The 21,540-nt window shown below is 40.1% G+C and overlaps 3 protein-coding genes and 1 pseudogene across 3 annotated transcripts in view; 2 read left to right on the top strand and 2 right to left on the bottom strand.

The window, feature by feature from the left end:
• The window catches only part of LOC115741917 (MATH domain and coiled-coil domain-containing protein At3g58270-like), a 136,916-nt gene that overhangs the window by 83,171 nt on the left and 32,205 nt on the right, over positions 1–21,540 (bottom strand). The window lies entirely within an intron of this gene.
• The window catches only part of LOC125315805, a 65,754-nt pseudogene that overhangs the window by 24,240 nt on the left and 19,974 nt on the right, over positions 1–21,540 (bottom strand).
• On the top strand, positions 9,673–11,186 carry LOC125315808 (MATH domain and coiled-coil domain-containing protein At3g58270-like). Its single transcript, XM_048281670.1, has 3 exons — positions 9,673–9,788; positions 9,895–10,043; positions 10,355–11,186. Exons 1-3 carry the CDS (start codon positions 9,673–9,675, stop codon positions 11,173–11,175), a joined length of 1,086 nt encoding a protein of 361 aa, XP_048137627.1. The 3' UTR covers positions 11,176–11,186.
• On the top strand, positions 16,859–18,643 carry LOC115741920 (MATH domain and coiled-coil domain-containing protein At3g58250-like). Its single transcript, XM_030675958.2, has 3 exons — positions 16,859–16,988; positions 17,098–17,255; positions 17,796–18,643. Exons 1-3 carry the CDS (start codon positions 16,873–16,875, stop codon positions 18,626–18,628), a joined length of 1,107 nt encoding a protein of 368 aa, XP_030531818.2. The 5' UTR covers positions 16,859–16,872; the 3' UTR covers positions 18,629–18,643.

The raw sequence follows: 21,540 nt of genomic DNA, 5'->3' as shown, positions 1-21,540 counted from the left end.
ATGGATAATGACATCATGCGGGAGTTCAGGCAGCATGAAAATGCTAAAGACATGTGGGATGCATTGAAGGCTAGATTTGGACAGACTTCTGTCACTAAGGCGAGGCAGCTTACAATCGGGTTCGACACTTATAAGATGCCACATGGGCAGAATATAAAACAACATTTGAGGAAGATGTCGAACATGATTAGTGAGCTAAAGGATGCTGGTCATGTATTGTCCGATGAACAACAAGTGCAGGCTGTAATTCGCTCTTTGCCTCACAATTGGGAACACATGAAGGTGAACCCGACTCACAATGTGAACGTCACAACCTTTGAGGATGTTGTGCGCCATTTGGAGCTAGAGGAGGACCACCTTCTGGCGGCTAAGATACAATCTGATGTATATGTTCTTGGATCTAGCTCACATGAAGCTTCGGGCATCAAGCGCAAGCATCCTAGAAAGTTCAAAAAGTGGACAGACAAAAGAGTTGAACCATCCGACAAGAAACCAAAGTTTGAGAAGCATGGAAAAGGGAAACGTCCCATGAAGAAAAACATTTCGAGGATGAAATGTTACAACTATGGTAAGAAGGGTCACTTCGCTCGCGACTATGGCGAGCCGAAAAAGGTAGAAACCCTTAACACACTTAAAAGTGTTTGTTATGTTTCAAATTTGGTATTTTTAACTGAATCTCATCCTTTGTGGACTCTAAACTCGGGAGCCACGGACCATGTAGCCAGAGATAGAAATACGTTTGTGGAATTTCGACGAATTCCAAGTGGAGTGAGATGGATTTATGTAAGAAACAATTCCAGAGTAGAAGTGAAAGGAATTGACACTTGTCAACTTATCATGCGTGGTGGACGCACTTTATTTCTACATGATGTTCGATGCGCTCCGGAGATTTGTCGAAATCTTGTCTCTGTGTCAAACTTGGTTTTAGTATGAATTTTTACAATAATGGTGTGGATTTGTTGTTAGGACCAACTTTTTATGGTTCCCGTTATTTCACGGATGGCTTTATTGTATTGGATATTGAATATGCTAGTGTGAATGTATGTTATTCCCTGTTTACATCTTCTAGTTCTAATGAGAATGATGTAAATACATGGCATGCTAGACTTTGTCGTATTGGCCAACAAAGAATGAATAGATTAGCCAAAGATGGCTTATTAGGCAATATTGATAAAGTTGAATTGCCTACCTATGAGCATTGCCTAATGGGAAAAACAACTCGAAAGCCATTTGGAAAAAAGGACAAGAGCTGAATTCCTATTGCAATTAATTCATACTGACATCTGTGGCCCAATGAATGTTAGGGCAAGGCATGGTGCTGTTTATTTCATCACATTTATTGATGATTATACTCGATATGGATATGTCTATCTGATATCTCATAAATCAGAAGCATTTAGTTGCTTCAAGAAATTTATAACCTTAGTGGAAAATCAGTTAGATAAGAAAATAAAAGCTTTAAGATCCGATCAAGGTCGAGAATATTTATCCGATGAGTTCAGAAATCTATTTGATGAAAAGGGAATAGATAGACAATTATCTATTCCATACTCTCCGCAACAAAATGGTGTTGCCGAAAGACGAAACAAAACCCTACTTGAAATGGTTAGGTTCATAATGGCACAAGCTAATTTACCGATTGCCTTTTGGGGTGATGCTTTATTAACTGCTGCCTATGTACTTAACCGAGTGCCTTCCAAATCGATCACTTCTACCCCATATGAATTGTGGGCAGGTCGAAAACCCGATTTAAGATTTCTCAAACCTTGGGGTTGTGTTGCCTATACTCATGAGTCCTCACATAAATATGGAAAATTAGGACCAAGAGGCAAAAAGAGTATCTTCATAAGATACTCAGAACACTCAAAAGGATATGTGTTCATAGGTGAGCAAGAAAGTGGAAATGTTACTGAATTTGAATCACGAGATGTCACATTCTTAAAGAATAAATTTCCAAGAAAGGGCGAAATAGGTGAAGATTGTTCCCTATTTGAGACATTGGATCAAGATAATGAGACTGTTGGACATAATGATCCAAGTGGAAGCAATGTGAGAGGTAGGGAGTTGAATACAAACCAATCTCCATTGCAACCACTTGATGAACCAATGTCATTATCTGGTCCGAGTAAGAGCGTATTGGAGGATGAAGTACCCTTGGTACAATCTTCTCCACGACGAACCGGTCACAAAAGCATTCCTCGATGACGCTTTGAAATTGAAGGGGAAGCTTTCATGATCGCTCCATTAGATGAATATGAGCCAAGAAATGTGAATGAGGCTCTATCTTGCCCCGATAAAGAAAAATGAATGAAAGCAATGAAAGAAGAGATGAAGTCAATGAAATCAAACCAAGTTTGGGAACTGGTTGATCTTCCGAAAGGACGCAAAGCCATTGGGAACAAATGGGTTCTCAAAATAAAGCGCAAGACTGATGGTTCAATTGAGAAATATAAGGCATGCCTTGTGGCGAAATGATATAACCAATAGGAAGGAATTGACTATGAAGATACTTTTTCTCTTATGGTAAGATTTACCTCGATTCGTCTTATTCTAGCAATAGTGGTTAGTTTGGATCTTGAATTACATCAAATGGATGTAAAGACTGCTTTTCTCAATGGAGAATTAGATGAAGAGATTTATATGGAACAACCCGTTGGGTTTGTTAAAAAGGGCCAAGAACAAAAGGTATGTCGACTTTTGAGATCGATATATGGCCTTAAGCAGTCTTCAAGACAATGGTATATACGCTTCAATAATGCCATAGTGGCATATGATTTTGATATAATTAATGAAAACAATTGCGTATATATCAAAAGGTCCAAAGGTCACTTTGTAATTTTATCATTATATGTTGATGATATATTGATTGCTGGAAATAATATGGAGTTTGTGAAGACAATCAAAAGTTGGCTATCTTCTAATTTTGAAATGAAAGATATGGGTGAAGCTACATACATTCTCGGAGTTAAGATTTCGAGAGATCGTTCGAAAAGGTCATTATCTCTTTCGCAAGAGACTACGTCAATAAAATTCTCGAACGATTTTGTATGCAAGATTGCAAACCTATTGATACTCCTATTGCAAAAGGTAATGGGTTGAGCTGAAGAATGTGTCCTAAGACTCCATAAGAGCAAGAACGTATGAAAAACGTTCCATATGCCAGTGCTATCGAAAGTCTCATGTACGCTATGATGTGTACAAGACCTGATATTTGTTATGCAGTTGGATTGGTCGGTAGATACCAATCCAATCCAGGTCAAGCACATTGGATTGCCGTTAAGAGAATCTTGAGGTATCTGAAAGGAACCGCCGATTACTCGCTAACTTATCAAGGAAGTGATCTGCACCTTGAGGGCTACACTGATGCTGACCGGGGAGGAGATTTAGATGAGAGAAAATCCATTTCTGGAAATGTATTCTTACTGAATAATGGCGCCATATCGTGGAGTAGTAAGAAACGACAGTGTATAGTCTTATCCACCATGGAAGCCGAGTTCGTGGCATTATCAGCGGCAACACAAGAAGGTGTTTGGCTTAGAAGATTTATGGATCATTTGGGTGTTACAAGAGATGCTGCAAAACCTGTGAATCTTTATTGTGATAGTTAAGCAGCAATGGTTTATACTAAGGATCCTAAGTTTTATAGTAAGACCAAACACATAAACATTAAGTATAACTATGTCAAAAACATGGAAGCACGAAAGGAAGTGAACCTACAGTATATATCTACGCATAGAATGTTAGCAGATCCCATGACAAAGCCAATTCCTAAAGATGCTTTCTTTGGTCATATAAAGACTCTAGGACTGCGTAGAGGTTAATGTATTGAATATTTGTAATTTTTTCCCTGAACGTCAATAATTGATGATGTTGTTTATCAATATTGAAGTCTATAAGTTTATTTGATATTCATGCATATTAATGCTTGGTGCACTATATGTTAAAAAGGTATGTCGGACGGATGAGAGGTTAGCCCACTCACACGGGTAACCGCCTCTATTTATTATGTAGTGAATAGAGATGAGGCAATTTTAAGCTTATTATTTATGTGATAATTGAGAGCTCAAACTTAAAATACTAATACCGCCTTAACATGATGTTAAGATGAGGACTTATTACTTACAATGTCCGAAAGTGAAATAACCCACATATTTCGCTTTATCTGTTTTAAATGCCGGATGAGAGTTATGATGAAAACTCTCGGCTGGAGTTGTTACGTGAACGCAAGTTAGACACTGAGTGTGTCAAGATGAGCATCTGTACGGTATTAAAATAGAAAGACATACGCACCATAGGAAAGGAGAACATACCGTAGTACGTATTTCGTATTACGTATGCACTATCGACCAATGAGAGTAGGCAAAAGTTTTGATCTCAACTCCTCTATGCCGTATGAGATTCTCGAGGATAAAATTCCTCATTTTTAGTACCCTCATGACTTTTCATTATTCTCAAGGTATCTATTTAGTGTTTGCTATCTTAGGGTGTTGTCTATGGTCATGAAATTGATTCGATCTAAAGGAACATTTCTAGGAAAGCGAGCTGAACCGAGATTGAGAGATCTATTGAATGAGGAAGATTGATTTGGAGTTTTAAGTCACATTATGGATTATATTCACAGACCGGTCAATTATGATTATTTGGCGTGATCATAATTGTGAATATAATATGTCAATTTTAAAATGAGATCTAGTGAGAAATTTATATGTGACTGATCGATTTAGGGTACAACATACAATTTATTTTTTTTATGTCCAATTTTAGAGCTGTCATATACTCCCAACGGATATATGACAACGAGCTCCCAGTGTATACTGGTCGCACGGGTTATTTGCGAATATGAACTTTGCGAAGATAAAAAGTTTAGTTGTTAGTCCTCCGTGGACAAATAGGAGTTGTTTGCCCTACATGGGCGAGTGGGAGATATTAGATTAAATTAAAGTGGGGTCCACGGGGTTACGATGTGCGCCCATGCGGGCAACCACACCCCCTTGAACAGTTATCTGTTTCAAACGTGAAAGGTCACGTTGGTTGATTTTACGTCAATAACTGACGTCCTCCCATCGTTCTATGAAGTCACTTTTTCATTCTGACACTTCCAAGAAAACAGAGAATGAAGAGCGCTCCTCCCCAAATTGTCAATTATCGTTTGACAGAGAAAAACTCCGAGATCGCAAAGGGCTTTAACCGGTGATCAATAAGGTATGTCCTCGTGATGTATCTTCGTCGATCAGTGAATTTAGTGATCTATTGTGCATGTTTCCGCTTTTAAGTATCTATTAGATCGGATTAAGTATCCGACACTACTCAAAGCTAAAACACTGATTTGATACATCTAAGTGAGCAATTGTTTCATAGCCTTCCTTGAAACCTTAACGTTTTAGCACAATTGAGCCTTCAAATTTGACAAAGCAATGGTTGACCTGGACATTCTTATCTCGGCTATTCTCCTTTTCCTCAGCCTCTGCCACTTTCTTCTGCTCATCTTTATAGCCCAACTTCGCTTCTTCGGACTCGACCAACAAGATCTCCCAGTCTGAGAGAAGCTTCTCCATCTAGACTTCACTTACTCCTCTTCCTTGATGATGTCATCCATTAATTGCTTATACAAGATGTGAGTCTCGTGGCACTTCTTCATAGCAGAGAACCTTTGATCCTTTTGTAGTTTATGCAACTCAAACTCAGCATTGTCCTGCTCAAATGTCAAGAAGTCGGAAGTGAAATCATTGAAGTTGGCCCGAAATGTCTCAGTTGCTATTTGTTGCTCTGACGTTAATCCAGTTTTGGCAGAGCTTAAAGTTGATAGTGTCTTAGATAACCTCTCTTTAATATCCAATTTAAAGCGATGTGAAAGGCATTCCTTCAAGGACTGCTTAGCCTTCTCAACTTCTAAGCTAGGAATTTCAGCTCTCAAGGCACCACTTGGGGGCACAAACTTGATCCTACACTAGCACCATTAGTCTCAGCAGCATTGATGAGTTCCTCCAGACCAGTAAAATAGGAGTCAAAGCTATCAGTTGATCTAGCTGGCTGAATATTCACAGGAGGAGTAACTGTTAAGACGCAAACTTCGGTTTTAATCACCAAACTGTCATTTGCTATGTATCCCCACCTAGGATTGTGAAGCAAAGTCAATGGCATGAAGCTTGAGAAACCCCAGTTGCTCTCGCTCGCATGAAGCTTTAATCACAGGAGTTGTTTTTCTTTTTCAACATACATTGCTGTCATTTATGTCGCTTGTCGAATCACTGTTATGGGTACTATTACATTGGACGTGAATCTATGACTCGAGTCTACTTCTATCTTGGACAGGAAATTTATACTTTATGACAAAACTACAAGAATAAAAGGTCCCAAAATGGAATGCGATAACTGCGGGTATAACACTTTGCTCCAGTTCTATCAACCAAAATCGAAAACGCCTTTCATTGCTATTTTTTTAGGCAAATTGAAAGCATCAGTTATTTTTCTCTTTTATACAGACTCTGCTTCTTGAGATGAGGATACGGGAACACCCTCATCACTAGACCCACCCAATGCGGAGTCATATGGAGGAAAGCACGAAGACATCGCAATTCACATGAAAATCTCAAAAACTGACTCTATAGAAATATATATAAGTACGCATATATTTGACCCACATGCTGTCTAAAATAACATGATATAGGATCAACAACTTGAGCCCCTGTAGGCAATCGTTCTGCTGAAAATTGGCTAGAAAATAGTCGAGCTAAAACACAGTTTTTATACTTTTAGTGAAAAATTTGGCTCGTACCCTTCTTGAAGCCTTAAAGTTTTAACAGAACTGAGCCTTCAAATTCGATCAAGCAGTGTTTGATCTAGACATTCTTTCTTTGGCTATTCTCCTCAGCCTCTACTACTTTCTTCTGCTCATTTTGATAGCCCATCTTCGCTTCTTCAGACTCGACCAGCGAGGTCTCCCAGTCTGGGAAAAGCTTGTCCTCGGCCTCTGCTACTTTCTTCTACTCATCTTGACAGCCCGACTTCGCTTCTTCAGATTCGACCAGCATCTTTCTCTTTCGATATTCCACTAGCTCATCTGAGATGTCAGTTTCCCGTCTCTTCTTCATAGTAGAGAACCTTTGACCTTTTGTTGCTCTAATGCTAAGAAGCCAGAAGTGAAATCACTGAAATTGGCCTAAAATGTCTCAATCGCTATTTGTTGCTTTGACGATAATCTGGTTCTAGCTCAGCTTAAGGTTGATAGTGCTTCAGATAGCCTCTCTTTCATATTCAATCTAAAGAGGTCCGAAAGGCATTCCTTCAAAGACTGCATAGCCTTCTCAACTTCTTCTAAGACGCAAACTTCGGCTTTAATCACCAAAGTGTCATTTGCTAGGTATCCCACAGTCCGATTATGAAGCTCAGTCAATGTAACAAAACGTGCGAAACCCCAGTTACTCTCTCTTGCAGTGAAATTATGTTCCGTCTCTACAGAATTCAAGAGTCAGGGTGATGAATTTAAGGACTTATTTACAACAACAGAGCATGACAAGTGGAAGAAGGATTGGAGACCATCAAGAACTAGAATGTTGTATTGTACGCCAAGCATAAAAATTAGCAACAGAAGAAGCAAACACCTCCTCAAGATCAGCTTAAGCGACCAAATTCTTACAAAATTGAAACTGACAAAGCGCAACATCTTTACGACGTCCAGGCCTGACCATCCTATAACCATCATAACACCGATTATTATTTTTTAAATCTAGATGCACAATCAATCGGAGAATGAATCCAATTCAAGAAGAGAACAAACCCTTTCTAATAGAGCGAACATGATTGATTTGATCGATCACGCTCAAGCTCAACTTGGAGTTTCTAGTCCACCCGTTCGGCAACGTCGTAGCATCAGGGACGTCGAGGTACGGCGACAAATGGTCTGTGTCATTCCCCTTGGGGAATACCAGAATTCTCCTGCTCAAAAAGGATCGGATGATGCAAGGATCACTTGGCAACACCATGAACATGCCATCATCAAAACAACCCGCGAAAACAGCAAAAGAAATTTTTTTGAAATACCATTTACAACCAGAAACTGTGAACGCTTCAGAGTAAAGCTTCGTTGCATCCTGCTCAGTGAAGTAGCTGATTTTCCACGTGAATTCTCCCCGATTCACATCACTCTGTGCATCCGTTCGCAAACAACACAGATGTTTCTTCTTAGCCGACACTCTAATTGCGAAGGAGGAGGAGAAGGAGAGTTTCTATCAGAATAAAGTGAAAAAATTTGATTGTGTAACATATAATGAGTAAATGAATAGGCTTTATCAGAATACCATCTAAGTAACAAGATTATCAATCAAGGATATGCACAATCAAAAAGAGACATGGATAATATCCTAAATATATATATGCAAGACAGAGGTATATAAAATCAAGGGAAATAACCTAATTATCTACACCAAAATTAGCGGGATTGAATTGAGAGTAATTGTGTTCAGGTCAAATTCGAGGCAACCTCGAGACATGATTTACAGTTGTCTTATTCGTGTCCACTCCGCCAGACACGCAATTGACTCGTATAGCCCATTTTAAATAAAAAGTTTGCATTGGCACGACGTGTAAGTGACTGGTTTAGATACTATTAGCTGAAAGATTTTATGTTCATGCTTTTCACTATTATGATTTTAAAATTGATGAGTTGGATTGATTATTTTCATGCTTTTTAATCTATTCGGTGATACTTTATTGGCGGATTATTGCAATTTGTAAATAGATTTTATGAAAAATTGAGGACATTTCGGATCACGCTGGTGGGTTGATTTCGTGTGAGTGCATGACAGGTCATCTGCTCGAAACCCATTAAAACAAGATGTACTATTAATGGATTAGATCATTAGAGCACTCTGTTCTGAAGTTCCAAAACAGTAACACCCCAAGAAACAGAGCACTCTGTTCCTAAGTTCCAAGAGTAAAAAATTTGCAACCAACCCTCACTTCATCTAATGGTACTAAGAAACTGGCTATAAATGCAGATATTTGGCCCCTGTTGGAATTAACATAATCCGGCAATAAATTTTGCTCAAACACACTTTCATATACTAAAATTTTTCCCGAGCTTTATTCGAGTGAAAAAAAAAAATCTAATAGGACTCTTTAATGGGGCTCTAACACGATGTCAAGATAAGAATAAAACGAAAAAGAAAATTTTTATTCGATGACTAATCTAAGATAAGCAAATCCACGGTCAAATAGAGATATGGATCTAATATAGAGAAATATCATATTTACCTCTAACAAAGTTAACAGGTTTGGATTGACACTAATCGTGCCGAATTTAATTAGATTCACGAGAAATTGACTTGGGCACGATTAGTGTCAATCCAAACCTGTTAACTTTGTTAGAGGTAATTATGGTAGTTCTCTATATTAGAGATAATTATGATATTTATCTTGATATTCCATATCTCCCATAACTTTTTGTTTTTTTTTTTTTGGTCAAAGATCTCCCATAACTTCGCGGGTAAGTTTTCTACTTTCTCTTGCTGTTTTTCCCCCTCTGTTCCTCCTCCTACAAAAGCCCGAGGCTTCCAGCGTACTGTCGCCTTGAAGTTGAAGAATCAACGAAGTTTGACACGGTTGCTCATGTGGAGTACCTTGTAGTATTCCCACCTCCTGTAACGGAAGAAGCAGCGGCCCAATAGAAAAGAAATGTCTGCGCTAACTGATGTTAATCGGGGAGAATTCACGTGGAAGATCAGCAACTTCACCGGGCTGATTGAGCAGATTCTTTATTCTGAACCATTCACAGTTTCTGGATGTCAATGGTACTTCAAAATCTCTTCTTTTTCTATTTTTGCGGTTGTTTCTTGGTGATCGCATGTTCGTCGTGTTGCCGACTGATCCTTGAGCCGTCCGATCCTGTTTGAGCAGGAGAATCATCGTATACCCCAAGGGGAACAAGACAGACCATTTGTCGCTGTACCTCCATGCCGATGATTCTGCGACGCTGCCGGACGGGTGGACGAAGTTCAGTTTGAGTGTGATCGATCAAACCATTGATGTTCGCTCTATTAGAATAGGTTCGTTCTCGTACTGGACTGACTTATCTTGGAATCTCTTGTTCTTCTTGAATCTATTTGTATGATGGGTTTCTCTCTGATTGATTGTGCGTCTAGATTTTGAGAAATATCGAAAATCGATATTGTCTATCAACTTCTGTATGGATTTTGTTGCTTACGCTGATCATGGGGAGGTGGTTCTAATCTTTTGCTTGACGTACAATACAACATTCTAGTTCTTGAAGGTCTCTCTAGTTTTTCTTCCACGTAAAACTCTGGTGCTGTTGTAAGGAGGTTTTTGAATTCGTCGCGCTGCCTCCTGAATTCTGCAGAGACGCAACGTCGTTTCAACGAGAGAGGAGGAGGCTGGGGTTACGCAAGTTTCATGCCATTGACTTTGCTTCATAATCCTAGGTTTGGATACATAGCAAATGACACTTTGGTTATTAAAGCCGAAGTTTGGGTCTCAACAGTTGCTCCTCTGGTAAATAGTCGGCTGGCTAGACCAATTGATAGCTTTGACTCCTATTTTATTGGTCTGGAGGAACTCATCAATGGTGCTGAGAATGATGGTGCTAGTGTAGGACCAAGTTCGTGCCACCAAGATGGTGCTTTGACTGCTGAAATTCCTAGTTTAGAAGAAATTGAGAAGGCTAAGCAGTCTTTGAAGGAATGCCTTTCGGATCTCTTTAAATTGAATATGAAAGAGAGGCTATCAGAGGCACTGTCAACTTTAACCTCGGCCAGAACTGGATTGTCATTGAAGCAACAAAGAGCAATTGAGACATTTCAGGCCAATTTCAATGATTTCACTTCCGACTTCTTAGCATTTGAGCAGGACAATGCTGAGTTTGAGCTGCATAAACTTCAGAAGGATCAAAGGTTCGCTGATTTGAAGAAATGCCACGAGACTCACATCCTGTATAGGCAATTAATGGATGAGCTCATCAAGGAAGAGGAGGAAGTGAAGTCTAGGAGGGAGAAGCTTCTCTCAGACTGGGATATCTTAATGGTTGACTCCGAAGAAGCAAAGTCGGGCTACAAAGATGAGCAGAAGAAAGTAGCCGAGGCTGAGGAAAAGAAGAGAATAGCCGAGGAAAGAATGTCTAGATCAACTGGTGCTTGGGCCAATTTGAAGGCTCAATTCTGCTAAAACTTTTATGGTTTCAAATAGGCCATGGAGCAATTATTCACACAAAGTATGAAATCTGTGTTTCAGCAGAACAATTGCTTAGAGGGGTTTATGTGGTTGATTCTATATCATATTAAATTAGTCAGAATGTGAGTCAAATACACACACACACACATATGTATCTCTATAGAGTCAGTGCTTGATGTCTTCATATGAATTGCGTCGTCAGTGCTTTTTGCCTTTGGAGCTTGGAAATTCTCATGAATTCTGATGTGCTATCGTGACTATTCTTCTGTCAATATGTGATGATCAAGTTGTTCCCTCACATAAATGCTTCTTGATATGACTCCGCAATGGGTAGCTCTAGTAATAAGGATGTTCCGCTCTCGTGGGTCGGTGCCTATGGTATCGTTACATTCTTGGAGATTTGCATTAGGAGAGTCTACCCCTGTTCTAAGTAAGGGATTTCCCCCTTGCAATTGAGTTTGGAATGACAAAACAAGGATACTATCTGATGTTTGGGAGGGTTCATGCAAGGAGAGTGGCTCTAGTGTTGGGGATGTCATCGGTTTTGGTTGTGAGGTACAGAACATAAGGTTATACCCGAAAGTTCTCTGGAAAAAGAGCTTTTGTTGTCTGGTTTTTCATCATGTCCTCAGCTGATCCATAATTTTTCTTTTTGGCGTTTTTTGGCCACAACATAATCGTTGTTGGGTTAGGAACTTAGGAGTATTGGGACTGCATATTCAAATGCAATCGAGCTCTCATTTCGCTGTGCGATATTTACTTTGTTTAACGAGGATAATGAATGAACCAAAGCACATGGGGCCTCTTGTTCTTAGAGGTTTTGGCCAAAGTAAACTTTTGTTGGTCGAGTCGGCAGAAAGCGAAGTCGGGCTATGACAAGGAGCAGAAGATAGTAGTGAAGGCTTAGGAAAGGAAAGAGAATAGCCGAGGAAAGGATGTCCAGATCAAACATTGCTTGGTCTGACTTTTTTTTTTTTTTGGTCCAACTGCTTGGTCTGACTCGGAAGCTCTATTTTGTTAGAAATTTCAGTGGTCATTCGATTTCAAGTATATGAAACAGTGATTCGGAAAAATTAATGCCAGATTATATTATCTAGAACAATGTTATGCCAAATATCTTCATTTATAGCCATTTTCTAATTATCTAAATGAATTGCGGGGTGGTTGCAAACTTTTTGCTCTTGGAACTTGGGAACAGAGTGCTCTGTTTCATTGGTTTCAGATTCAAAATCTTCAAATTATTGTACGTTCTCTCTTAGTTTTATGGGTTTTGAAGTCATTTGATCAACTAAGATCATACTGTTCCTCTACAAAAACAATAGACGCTCTCAATGATTTGTAATAAAGTGGCAATATTTATCGATGTATATGCTAAAAGATAATGAAAATAGATATATAACCCAATAATTCGTGTTCGCGAATCATGTTTGTGGTATATCGACATAAGGGGTACACTGCAAAGCAAGCCAACTCAGGAACATGACCCAAAAATTAACCGGTTGGAATAACGCAACTGGTGTTAACGTGATTAAATATCAAGTTGACGAGGGAACACGAGTACATGACTGTCTTGACGCAAAATTAACTCACTCACACGAAATCAACGCACCAAAGTGACATGAAATATCCTCAATTTTTCATGGCCTATTTACGAATTGCAATTAACCCGTTAATAAATATCTTCAAATCAAATTTAAAAAAAATGAAAATAGCCAATGGAATTCACCATTTTAAAATCTTAATAGTGAAGAGCATGGCTAATAATTTTTTAATTAATCGTATCGAAACGAGTCACCACAGGTCGTGTGAACCCCTTAATTTAAATGGGTTGTATGAGTCAATTGCGTATCCGGTGAGTTGGACAAGTCGTTGATTTCCTATGTGCTATTTCTGACACTTTTCTTGCGAGCTGCGAGCCTCCGCCGATGATCCTTGTCGGACTTGATTAGAAAAAGAAAAGGAAAAGCAAGAAAAGAAATAATTTTTTTTAAAAAAAAATGTCCACATCGATGCCGGCCATCCTACGTAGCACCATCGATATCCAAGTCAATGATTTCTGGTTAAAATTGGCTAGACTGACTAAATTGGCAAAATGTTATAAGGTTTAGGACTCAATTGGTAAAACTAAATAGTTTAGAACTTAATGGGAAAAAGTGCAATGCGTTTAGGACTTTTTGGACATTTTCCTAGTCAGTTGGTCTTGGCCATGGCACCATGCGGTGCCTAGTGAGCCGACTCACCAAACCACTTGCTTATAAGAATCGTTCCCATGGCCTGTGTTATGGAACACCTTATTGTGATCGACCACACCACACCACCCTTTTAACATAGGTATCGCGTGTCCCGAGGAAGGCATGCGTCTCGATTAAACACGGCAACCGACTTCGGCCTACCGCGATCACCATCAAGAGAGTCGCATAAATTCCTTACAGCTAATGCACGGGAGGCCAGCCCCAACTTCGGACATTTTTAGCATGATGTTCCTTTCGTCAGTAAATTTCCAGCACAAAGTGTCTGACACCATTCCCCCGACCAAGTTGCGTTGTTCATATCTCATCCCTCATGCTTCTCCCTGTGTAACAAAGTTCATTTCCATGCTTTTTCCCGGAATGGGGAATTCGGGTCGTGAAATTCTCCCCACTTGATTTCAACAACGCCCTCCTTGCACGATTTTTTTTTCCCCTGTCGAATTGCAGGTCGTCTTGCCGCTTCTTGAATTCTCTTAATCATCACCGCCTCTTTCTATATCTTACATGAATGGCTAATGCTCGCCCAACAGAATGCGACACTTGCTGCCGTTTCCTCATGTACCACACCAGCACCGCCTCTCCCTAGGCTTCACGAAAATGGCCTACACTCGGCTCGGCCATTAGAAACACATCGTTTCTACCGGTCATGCCCGAGACATGGTAATAGATAACGTCTGCACAATACAACTTGAGGCCCTGGTCTGACATCATTTGTCGCTATCAAGCCGTGGGATATCTTCCATGCGACGTTCCTTTCGTTAATCGGACTCCTAACATAAACTCTCCGACACCACTCTCATGATCCGGTTCAATCATTCTGTTTACTTCTTCCATGAACACATGAAAGTAATCTCTGTAATAGCGGGACAAGCGTGAGGGACGTGATGCGAAGTGCCACATAGGAAAAAGTAGGTTTCGACAAATTGGAGAAGCTAGTGGTTAGGAGCGTTCTTACAGGGAGAGAACCACGAACAAGTGGCTCTAGTGTTGGGCAGGTAATTGATATTTAAAGAGAAAAATAACTGATGCTTTCAATTTGCCTAAACAAATAGCAACGAAAGGCATTTTTGGTTTTGGTTGAGAGAACTGGAACATAACGTTATACCAGTAATTATCTCATTTCACTGTGGGACCTTTTATTCTAGAAGTTTTTGTCCGAAGTATAACTTTTTGTGCTAAGCTCGAGGTAGACTCGAGTCATAGATTCATATCCAATGTAAAATCATAGTAAACGTAACAGTGGCATTCGACAAGCAACATAAATGACAACAACCTATGCTGTAAAAGAAAAACAACTTGTGGCATTCGGTCTAAATGATAAGATAACTTGTTGATAGTCTTGTTTGGGAAAATGTTCCCGTAGGGAGTCTATTTTGGATGAACTATTAATTACAATGCGGAGGACTTGCAAGGCGGATGAGAACTTTCTTGTGAAATTGTCCAATTAGGAAAACTAGATGGTTTGAACTTGATGATGGGTAATTAAAATGGAACGTTCTTGTGTTACGAGTTTTAGAGAATGAGAAAAGAATGATATGCGGAATGTAATTCTCACAGAAGTCTTTTGTGATCATTTGGAAGCCCTTCACAGGTAAAAATTTGCTTTCACAGCCCTAGGGTAAAAATTTTCTTTCACAGCCCTAGCTGACTATCTCTAAGAGATCAACTCTTTCATATCATGAGGATTTGAAAGTGGGAAATAAGACTCCACAAACAATAAATAATCTACATTCAAAATCACATATGTATGATTCAATCTTTAGTCACTATTTAAGTTATATTTGAATGCTAAGATGAAATTCGAAAGTAGAAATTTATTATTTAGCATTAAATGGATTTTATTGGAGTATGAAATGAGAAGTTCAAACAAAGGAGAGAGAAAACAAAGAAAAGAAGATTGTTTATGAATTCAAAACAAGACCATGAATATACAAATAAGTCATGAAAGGAATGACTTCGAGCAAGTGAATTGATACGTGAAATCCTATTCTAGATGATTCAAATAAGTGAAGGATCCTCCCCTCTCGTGCAGGGTGTAATGGTTTGGGCCAATTGATCTCTATCATTGGACCATATGCTGCCTGGTCAGCCAGCCTTTGCTTCTAAGGATTCTTCCCATGGCTTCTATTATGGAACGCCTAATTGTGATCGACTGTACCACATCTCCCTTTTAACTTGGGTATCTTGGTTCCTAAGAGGGGCATGCATCTCGATTAAACACAATAACCGGTTTTGGCCTACTATGGTCTTCTTTAGGAGAGTGGCATAATGCATAGGTGGTTAGCCTCGCATTCGGACAACTTTTTGCACGATATTCTTTTCATCAATAGATTTCTAACACGAAGTCTCTAACACCACGCCCGCCATTAAGTTGTGTCGTTCAAATCTCATCCCTCATGCTTTTTCCTATATTAAAAAGTCTACTTCCACGCTCTTTCATAGAATAGAGAATAGTTCGACTGTGGAATTCTCCCCCACTTGATTTCAACAATGCCCCTCGTTGCGGGTCATTCTATCTCTTCCTTGGATTCTCCTAACCATCATCGCCTCTCTCCATGTCTTACATGAATGGCCAATGCTCACCCAACAAAATGCGTCACTCACTATGGTTTGCTTGGGTACCACACCACCACCACCTCTCCCTAGGAGGCTTTACGCGAACGGCCTGCGCTCGGCCAATAGAACACATTATCTCTAACGGTCATGCTCCAAACATGGTAAAATATCACATCTTTGTTGCAAAAAGCAAGCAATCAAAGGAAATAAGTCGGACACTAGATCTACATGACTTGGTTGGTGTGCGACTGTACCTCAAAAATGTTGTTGACACAACATGACCTCAGTGACATGATTAAATCTTATGGGTCAACATCAGCGCATGACTCGCTGTGACATGAAATTCACTCGCTCACACGAAATCAACCCACCAATGTGACAAAATATCCTCAACTTTTCATGAAATCTATTTAGAAGTTGCAACAATTCGTGAACAAATTATCGTCAAGTCCAATTGAAATATATTGTCATAGCCGTTGTACTGTCATCCATCTAATCTTGTCTAGAGGTTGACACGAAATTGACTTGGGCACGACCAGTCGGAATCCAATTATGTTAACTTTGTCAGAGATTACTATGATATTTATAAATTAGAGATAACGACGATATTTTTCTTGATTTTCCTCTGAACCTGAAAAAACCACTCCCGATTTTTCTTATTTAACTTCACGGCGAAATTTTCTCCTCTCCCCCCCTCTCTCTCTCTCTCCGGCTCTTGCTTTCCCCCAATTCCTCCTTCTATAAAAGCCCGAGGCTTCCGACGTGCCGTCACCTTGAAGTCGAAGGGTTCAACAACGTGCGACACAATTAGAGTGCCGGCTAAGGAGAACATCCTGTGTTGTTTGCGAAAGTTGATCGTGCAGAAACAGCAGTCCAATATAGACAAATGGATACACAAAACGATGTGAACCGGGGAGAATTCACGTGGAAAATCAGCAACTTCAGTGAGCAGGATGGGAAGAAGCTCTACTCTGAAGCATTTACAGTTTCTGGTTGTAAATGGTATCCCAAAGTCTTTTCTTTTTTCTGTTTTTGCATTGTTTCTTCTTGATGGTCCCGTGTTCGTCGTGTTGCCAAGTGATTCTTGCGTGGTCCGATCCTTTTTGAGCAGGAGAATTCTGGTTTTCCCTAAGGGGAACGAAACGGACCATTTGTCGGTGTACCTTGCTGTCGCTGGTTCTGCGACGTTGCCGAACGGGTGGACCAGAAATGCCGAGTTAAGCTTGAGTGTGATCAATCAAATCAATCATGTTCGCTCTATTAGAAAAGGTTTGTTCTTGGATTAAATAAAAATTTCCTTGAAATCTTTTGTTTTTAATCCGAGTGTGTGATAGGTTTCTCTTTGATTGATTGTGCATCTAGATTTTTCAGAAATCGGTGATATGACTTGAAGAAGAAGGGTTGAGACGTCAAAAGAATAGGTGAGAAGAAGTAGAAAGAGTGATATCGAACTGAGAGAGAAAGTTACTAAGCGACTGGTCCATTGGATGATGTCGGGGCTTGGCTGTGCCTATATGATCCAAATGTTGGTCCAGAAAAAGAGAGGAGCCACAATTTAAGTTATGTAGTTACATATGGTGGTCTTACAGATGTTGTGCATTGTCAGTTTTATTGACTTTCGTATGGATTTGGTTGCTTAAGCTGATCATGGGGAGGTGTTTGTTTCTTCTGTTGATAATGTTTTGCTTGACCAACATACAAAATTCTAGTTCTCGATGGTCTCCAACGTTTCTTCCATATGTCATGCTCTTGTGCTGTAAATAAGTTTTTGAATTCGTCACCCTGACTCCTGAACTCTGAACTCTGCAGAGACGCAACATAATTTCACTGCAGGAGAGATTGACTGGGGTTTCAAAAGTTTCATCTCATTGACTGAGCTTTGTAATCCTAGGTGGGGATACCTAGCAAATGACACTTTGGTGATTAAAGCCGAAGTTTGCGTGTTAACAGTTACTCCTCCAGTGAACATTCAGCCAACTGATAAGTTTGAATCCTATTTTACTAGTCTGGAGGAATTTGTCAATGCTGCTGAGATTAACGGTGTTAGTGTAGGATCAACTTCGTGCCACCAAGATGGTGCTTTGATGGCTGAAATTCCTAGCTTAGAAGAAGTTGAGAAGGCTAAGCAGTCTTTGAAGGAATGCCTTTCGGATCTCTTTAGATTGAATATGAAAGAGAGGCTATCCAAGGCACTATCAACTTTAAGCTCAGCCAGAATCAGATTATCGTCAGAGCAACAAATAGCAATTGAGACATTTCAGGCCAATTTCAATGATTTCATTTCCGACTTCTTATCATTTGAGCAGGACAATGCTGAGTTTGAGCTGCATAAACTACAAAAGGATCAAAGGTTCTCTGCTATGAAGAAGAGCCAAGAGACTCACTTCTTTTATAAGCAGTTAATGGATGACCTCGTCAATGAAGAGGAAGAGCTCAAGAGAAAGACGGAGGAAGTGAAGTCTAGGAAGGACAAGCTTCTCTCAAACTGGGAGATCTTGCTGGTCGAGTCTGAAGAAGCAAAGTTGGGCTATCAAGATGAGCAGAAGAAAGTAGCAGAGGCTGAGGAAAAGAAGAGAATAGCTGAAGAAAGAATGTCTAGATCAAGCTTTGCTTGGTCGAATTTGAAGGCTCAGTTTGGTTAAAATTTAAGGTTTTAAATAGGCTATGTGCCAATTGTTCACTTGAAGTATAAAAGCTGCATTTTCGCTCGGCTACTTTTTCCAATTGCGAAGGAGCAATTGCGTAGAGGGACTCAAGTCGTTGATCCTATATTAAGTTAGCTTAGACAGCACGTTGGTCAAACATATACATACATATGTATGTCTACTGACTCAATTTTAGATGTCTTCATATGAATTACGTCATCTTTGCTCATTTTGCTTTCGGATCTTGGAAATTCTCCCACTTCGGATGCACTTCCCTGACTGTTGTTATGTCAATATGTGATGATAAAGTTGTTCCTTCGCGTATAGCCTTCTTGATACGACTCCACATTAGGTGGCTCTTGTGATGAGGGTGCTCCTGTCTCCACATCTCAAGAGGCAGAGACTAGATGCATTTAAGTAAAGGATTCGTTGCCTTGCATTTGAGTTTGGAATGAACAAAACAAGGATACTGTCTAATTGTTAGGAGGAGTGTTCTTACAAGGAGAGAGCCACAAACAAGTGGCTCTAGTGTAGGGCAGGTTATTGATATGCACAGTAGAAAAGTGACTAATGCTTTCAATTTGCCTAAACAGGTAGCAATGAAAGAGGATTTAGGTTTTGGTTAAGAGAATTAGAACATAATGTTATATCCGATAGTTATCTCATTTGATTTTGTAACGTTCTTGGAGTTTTGTCCGAAGTATAACTTTTGTGCCCAAGCTGGAGGTAGCCTCCGAAGGGATTTATCGGAACCGAATCAGACGATCACACAGAAAATCAAGAAAAATTGGAATGACGCACGACATTATCCAGGTTCACCCCAAGATTAGGGCTACGCCTTGCAAAGAGATTTCACTATATTTTTCGGTTTACAGCCAATTCAACTAGTACAATGATAAAACCGAGCAAAATATATATGCCCCAAAAACTGGCTAAAAAACCTAAAACCTCTTAATTCCATCCATACGGGCCAGCTTAAATAAAAGTCAAAACCCGTAGAGATTTCGGGGGCGCTGCCCCCGAACCCCAACCCGCTCACCGGTGAGGGGGCGGTTGTCCGCCGGGCCGGGCAGCAGAACCCCCATCGAGAGGCGCTGCCCTCGAACCCCCGCCCGGTGACCGGACAGCGGAACATCCCGTGTCGGAGGCACTGCCCCCAAACCCCCGCATCCCGCGCGCAGGGGTCACATGTCGTTGGGTAACGTTTCGGTTTCCCTAAGCTCACGTGGGCATACCCGGTGTGAGAAACAAGGGTCTCTCAAGTATTTGCCAACTCCAACAGCCTTGAGTCATACACTCATATCAATCATAGTATGCGTGACGACAGTGGCATTCGACGATCGCCGAAAATGACAACAACCTATGTCGTAAAAGAAAAACAACTTGTGACGTTTGATCTAAGTGAAAACATTACTTTTTAATAGTCCTGTTTTGGAAAAAATTTCCTTATGAAGCCTATTTTGAATGAACTCCTATTATGCCGCGAAGATATGAGTCTTTTATGTATCTCCTCCATACCTTGGCCGACTCTAGTAGCTAAAGGAAATTATGTGCCCATCCTTTTTATTTTCTTTTTGTAATTTCGATGATAGGAGCTCATGCACTTCACTTTTACGTGACCGATTAATTTGACAACGATAATTGGAGTCGAGTTTTATTTGACAAAACTCGAGATATAGTTTTATAATATGCACATACAACTTGGGAACCCCGGCATCGATAATGCGACGGTGCGGCACCTGGCGTGCAAATTCAGTAGGCCAGCCTTCCTTTCAAGCTTGTGTCGTGGTATGCCCCATTGCAACGGTTTCCACTTATTGTAATCATCATTAGGTAAGCGGCATTAGCTCCCAACTAGTTTGTACACAAGTGGTCAACCTTGCCTTCAGACATCTTCCTTGCCATAGTCCTTTGGTGAACTTATTCCTAACATAAACTCCCTCACACAACTCTCATGATCCAGCTGTATCTGTCCTATCACATCCCTCGCACTTCTATTAAGGAAAAAGCATGTGCAGGGCCACACTCGAATGACGACCAGACGACGTTGGGCCTGCATCGTGCAGGCCCAATCGCACCCCATCGTGCGCACAATTGCTTTCAAAAGCAATGTAGAACGGTCACAAACAAAGGAAATTGGACTATTTACATACAGGATTAGCCGAAGTTTCTTTAAAATCCACGACTGAGATTGAAATTGAACACTTATTTTGGTACATGATCAAAGGATTGTAGGCATAATAAGTTGGCACACTCTTACTAGAAATTGTAGAATCCACAATGTGTGATGAACCTATATATACATATATATATATATATATATATATATATACCATTTCGATAAAAGATCCAAATGTTATGAGAAAATATGGTGAATATAAAATGTCAGTATTCGTCATAATTTGAGGCTATCAGAATCTAGATTGAAATCTATTACAAGCTCATGTCACTAACAATTGAGCCAAGAACACATGAGTCATTCTGGAAAAGAGCCACTGCACTTAGGAATGAGCTTTGTGAGATTGTCAGGATCTCTGCTTGTTGGGTTGTCGCTTTAAGTATACCATGTCCCCTCTTCCAAAGACCTATCAGCCATTTTCTTATCTGCATACTGCTTCATTCAACTCTGAGGCTTGGTCAAGTTTTCATTTTGGGGCTACTGCTTTGACAGTTAACACATGAATGTCGAGCCCTAGAGTTGGCGGGGGAAGAACCATACAAAGTCTGAAATGTGGTTGTCTGGATGCCAGTGCCGAAGGTGGTATTGTACCACCATCCAACCAAGGATGACCATCGATGCCATCAGTTTGGCCTAGCAAAACGCATGCACCTCAAGTATGTCGCCAAACACCAATAGAGTCTCTTGATTTGTCCATTCGACCGGCGTTATATGCTGTCGACTGATGCAA

Source organism: Rhodamnia argentea, chromosome 7 (genome assembly GCF_020921035.1).
Source record: "Rhodamnia argentea isolate NSW1041297 chromosome 7, ASM2092103v1, whole genome shotgun sequence".
NCBI classification, from domain to species: domain Eukaryota; kingdom Viridiplantae; phylum Streptophyta; class Magnoliopsida; order Myrtales; family Myrtaceae; genus Rhodamnia; species Rhodamnia argentea.
Note: the sequence above shows the minus strand (reverse complement) of the source record. Positions and strands in the feature narration are given on the sequence as shown.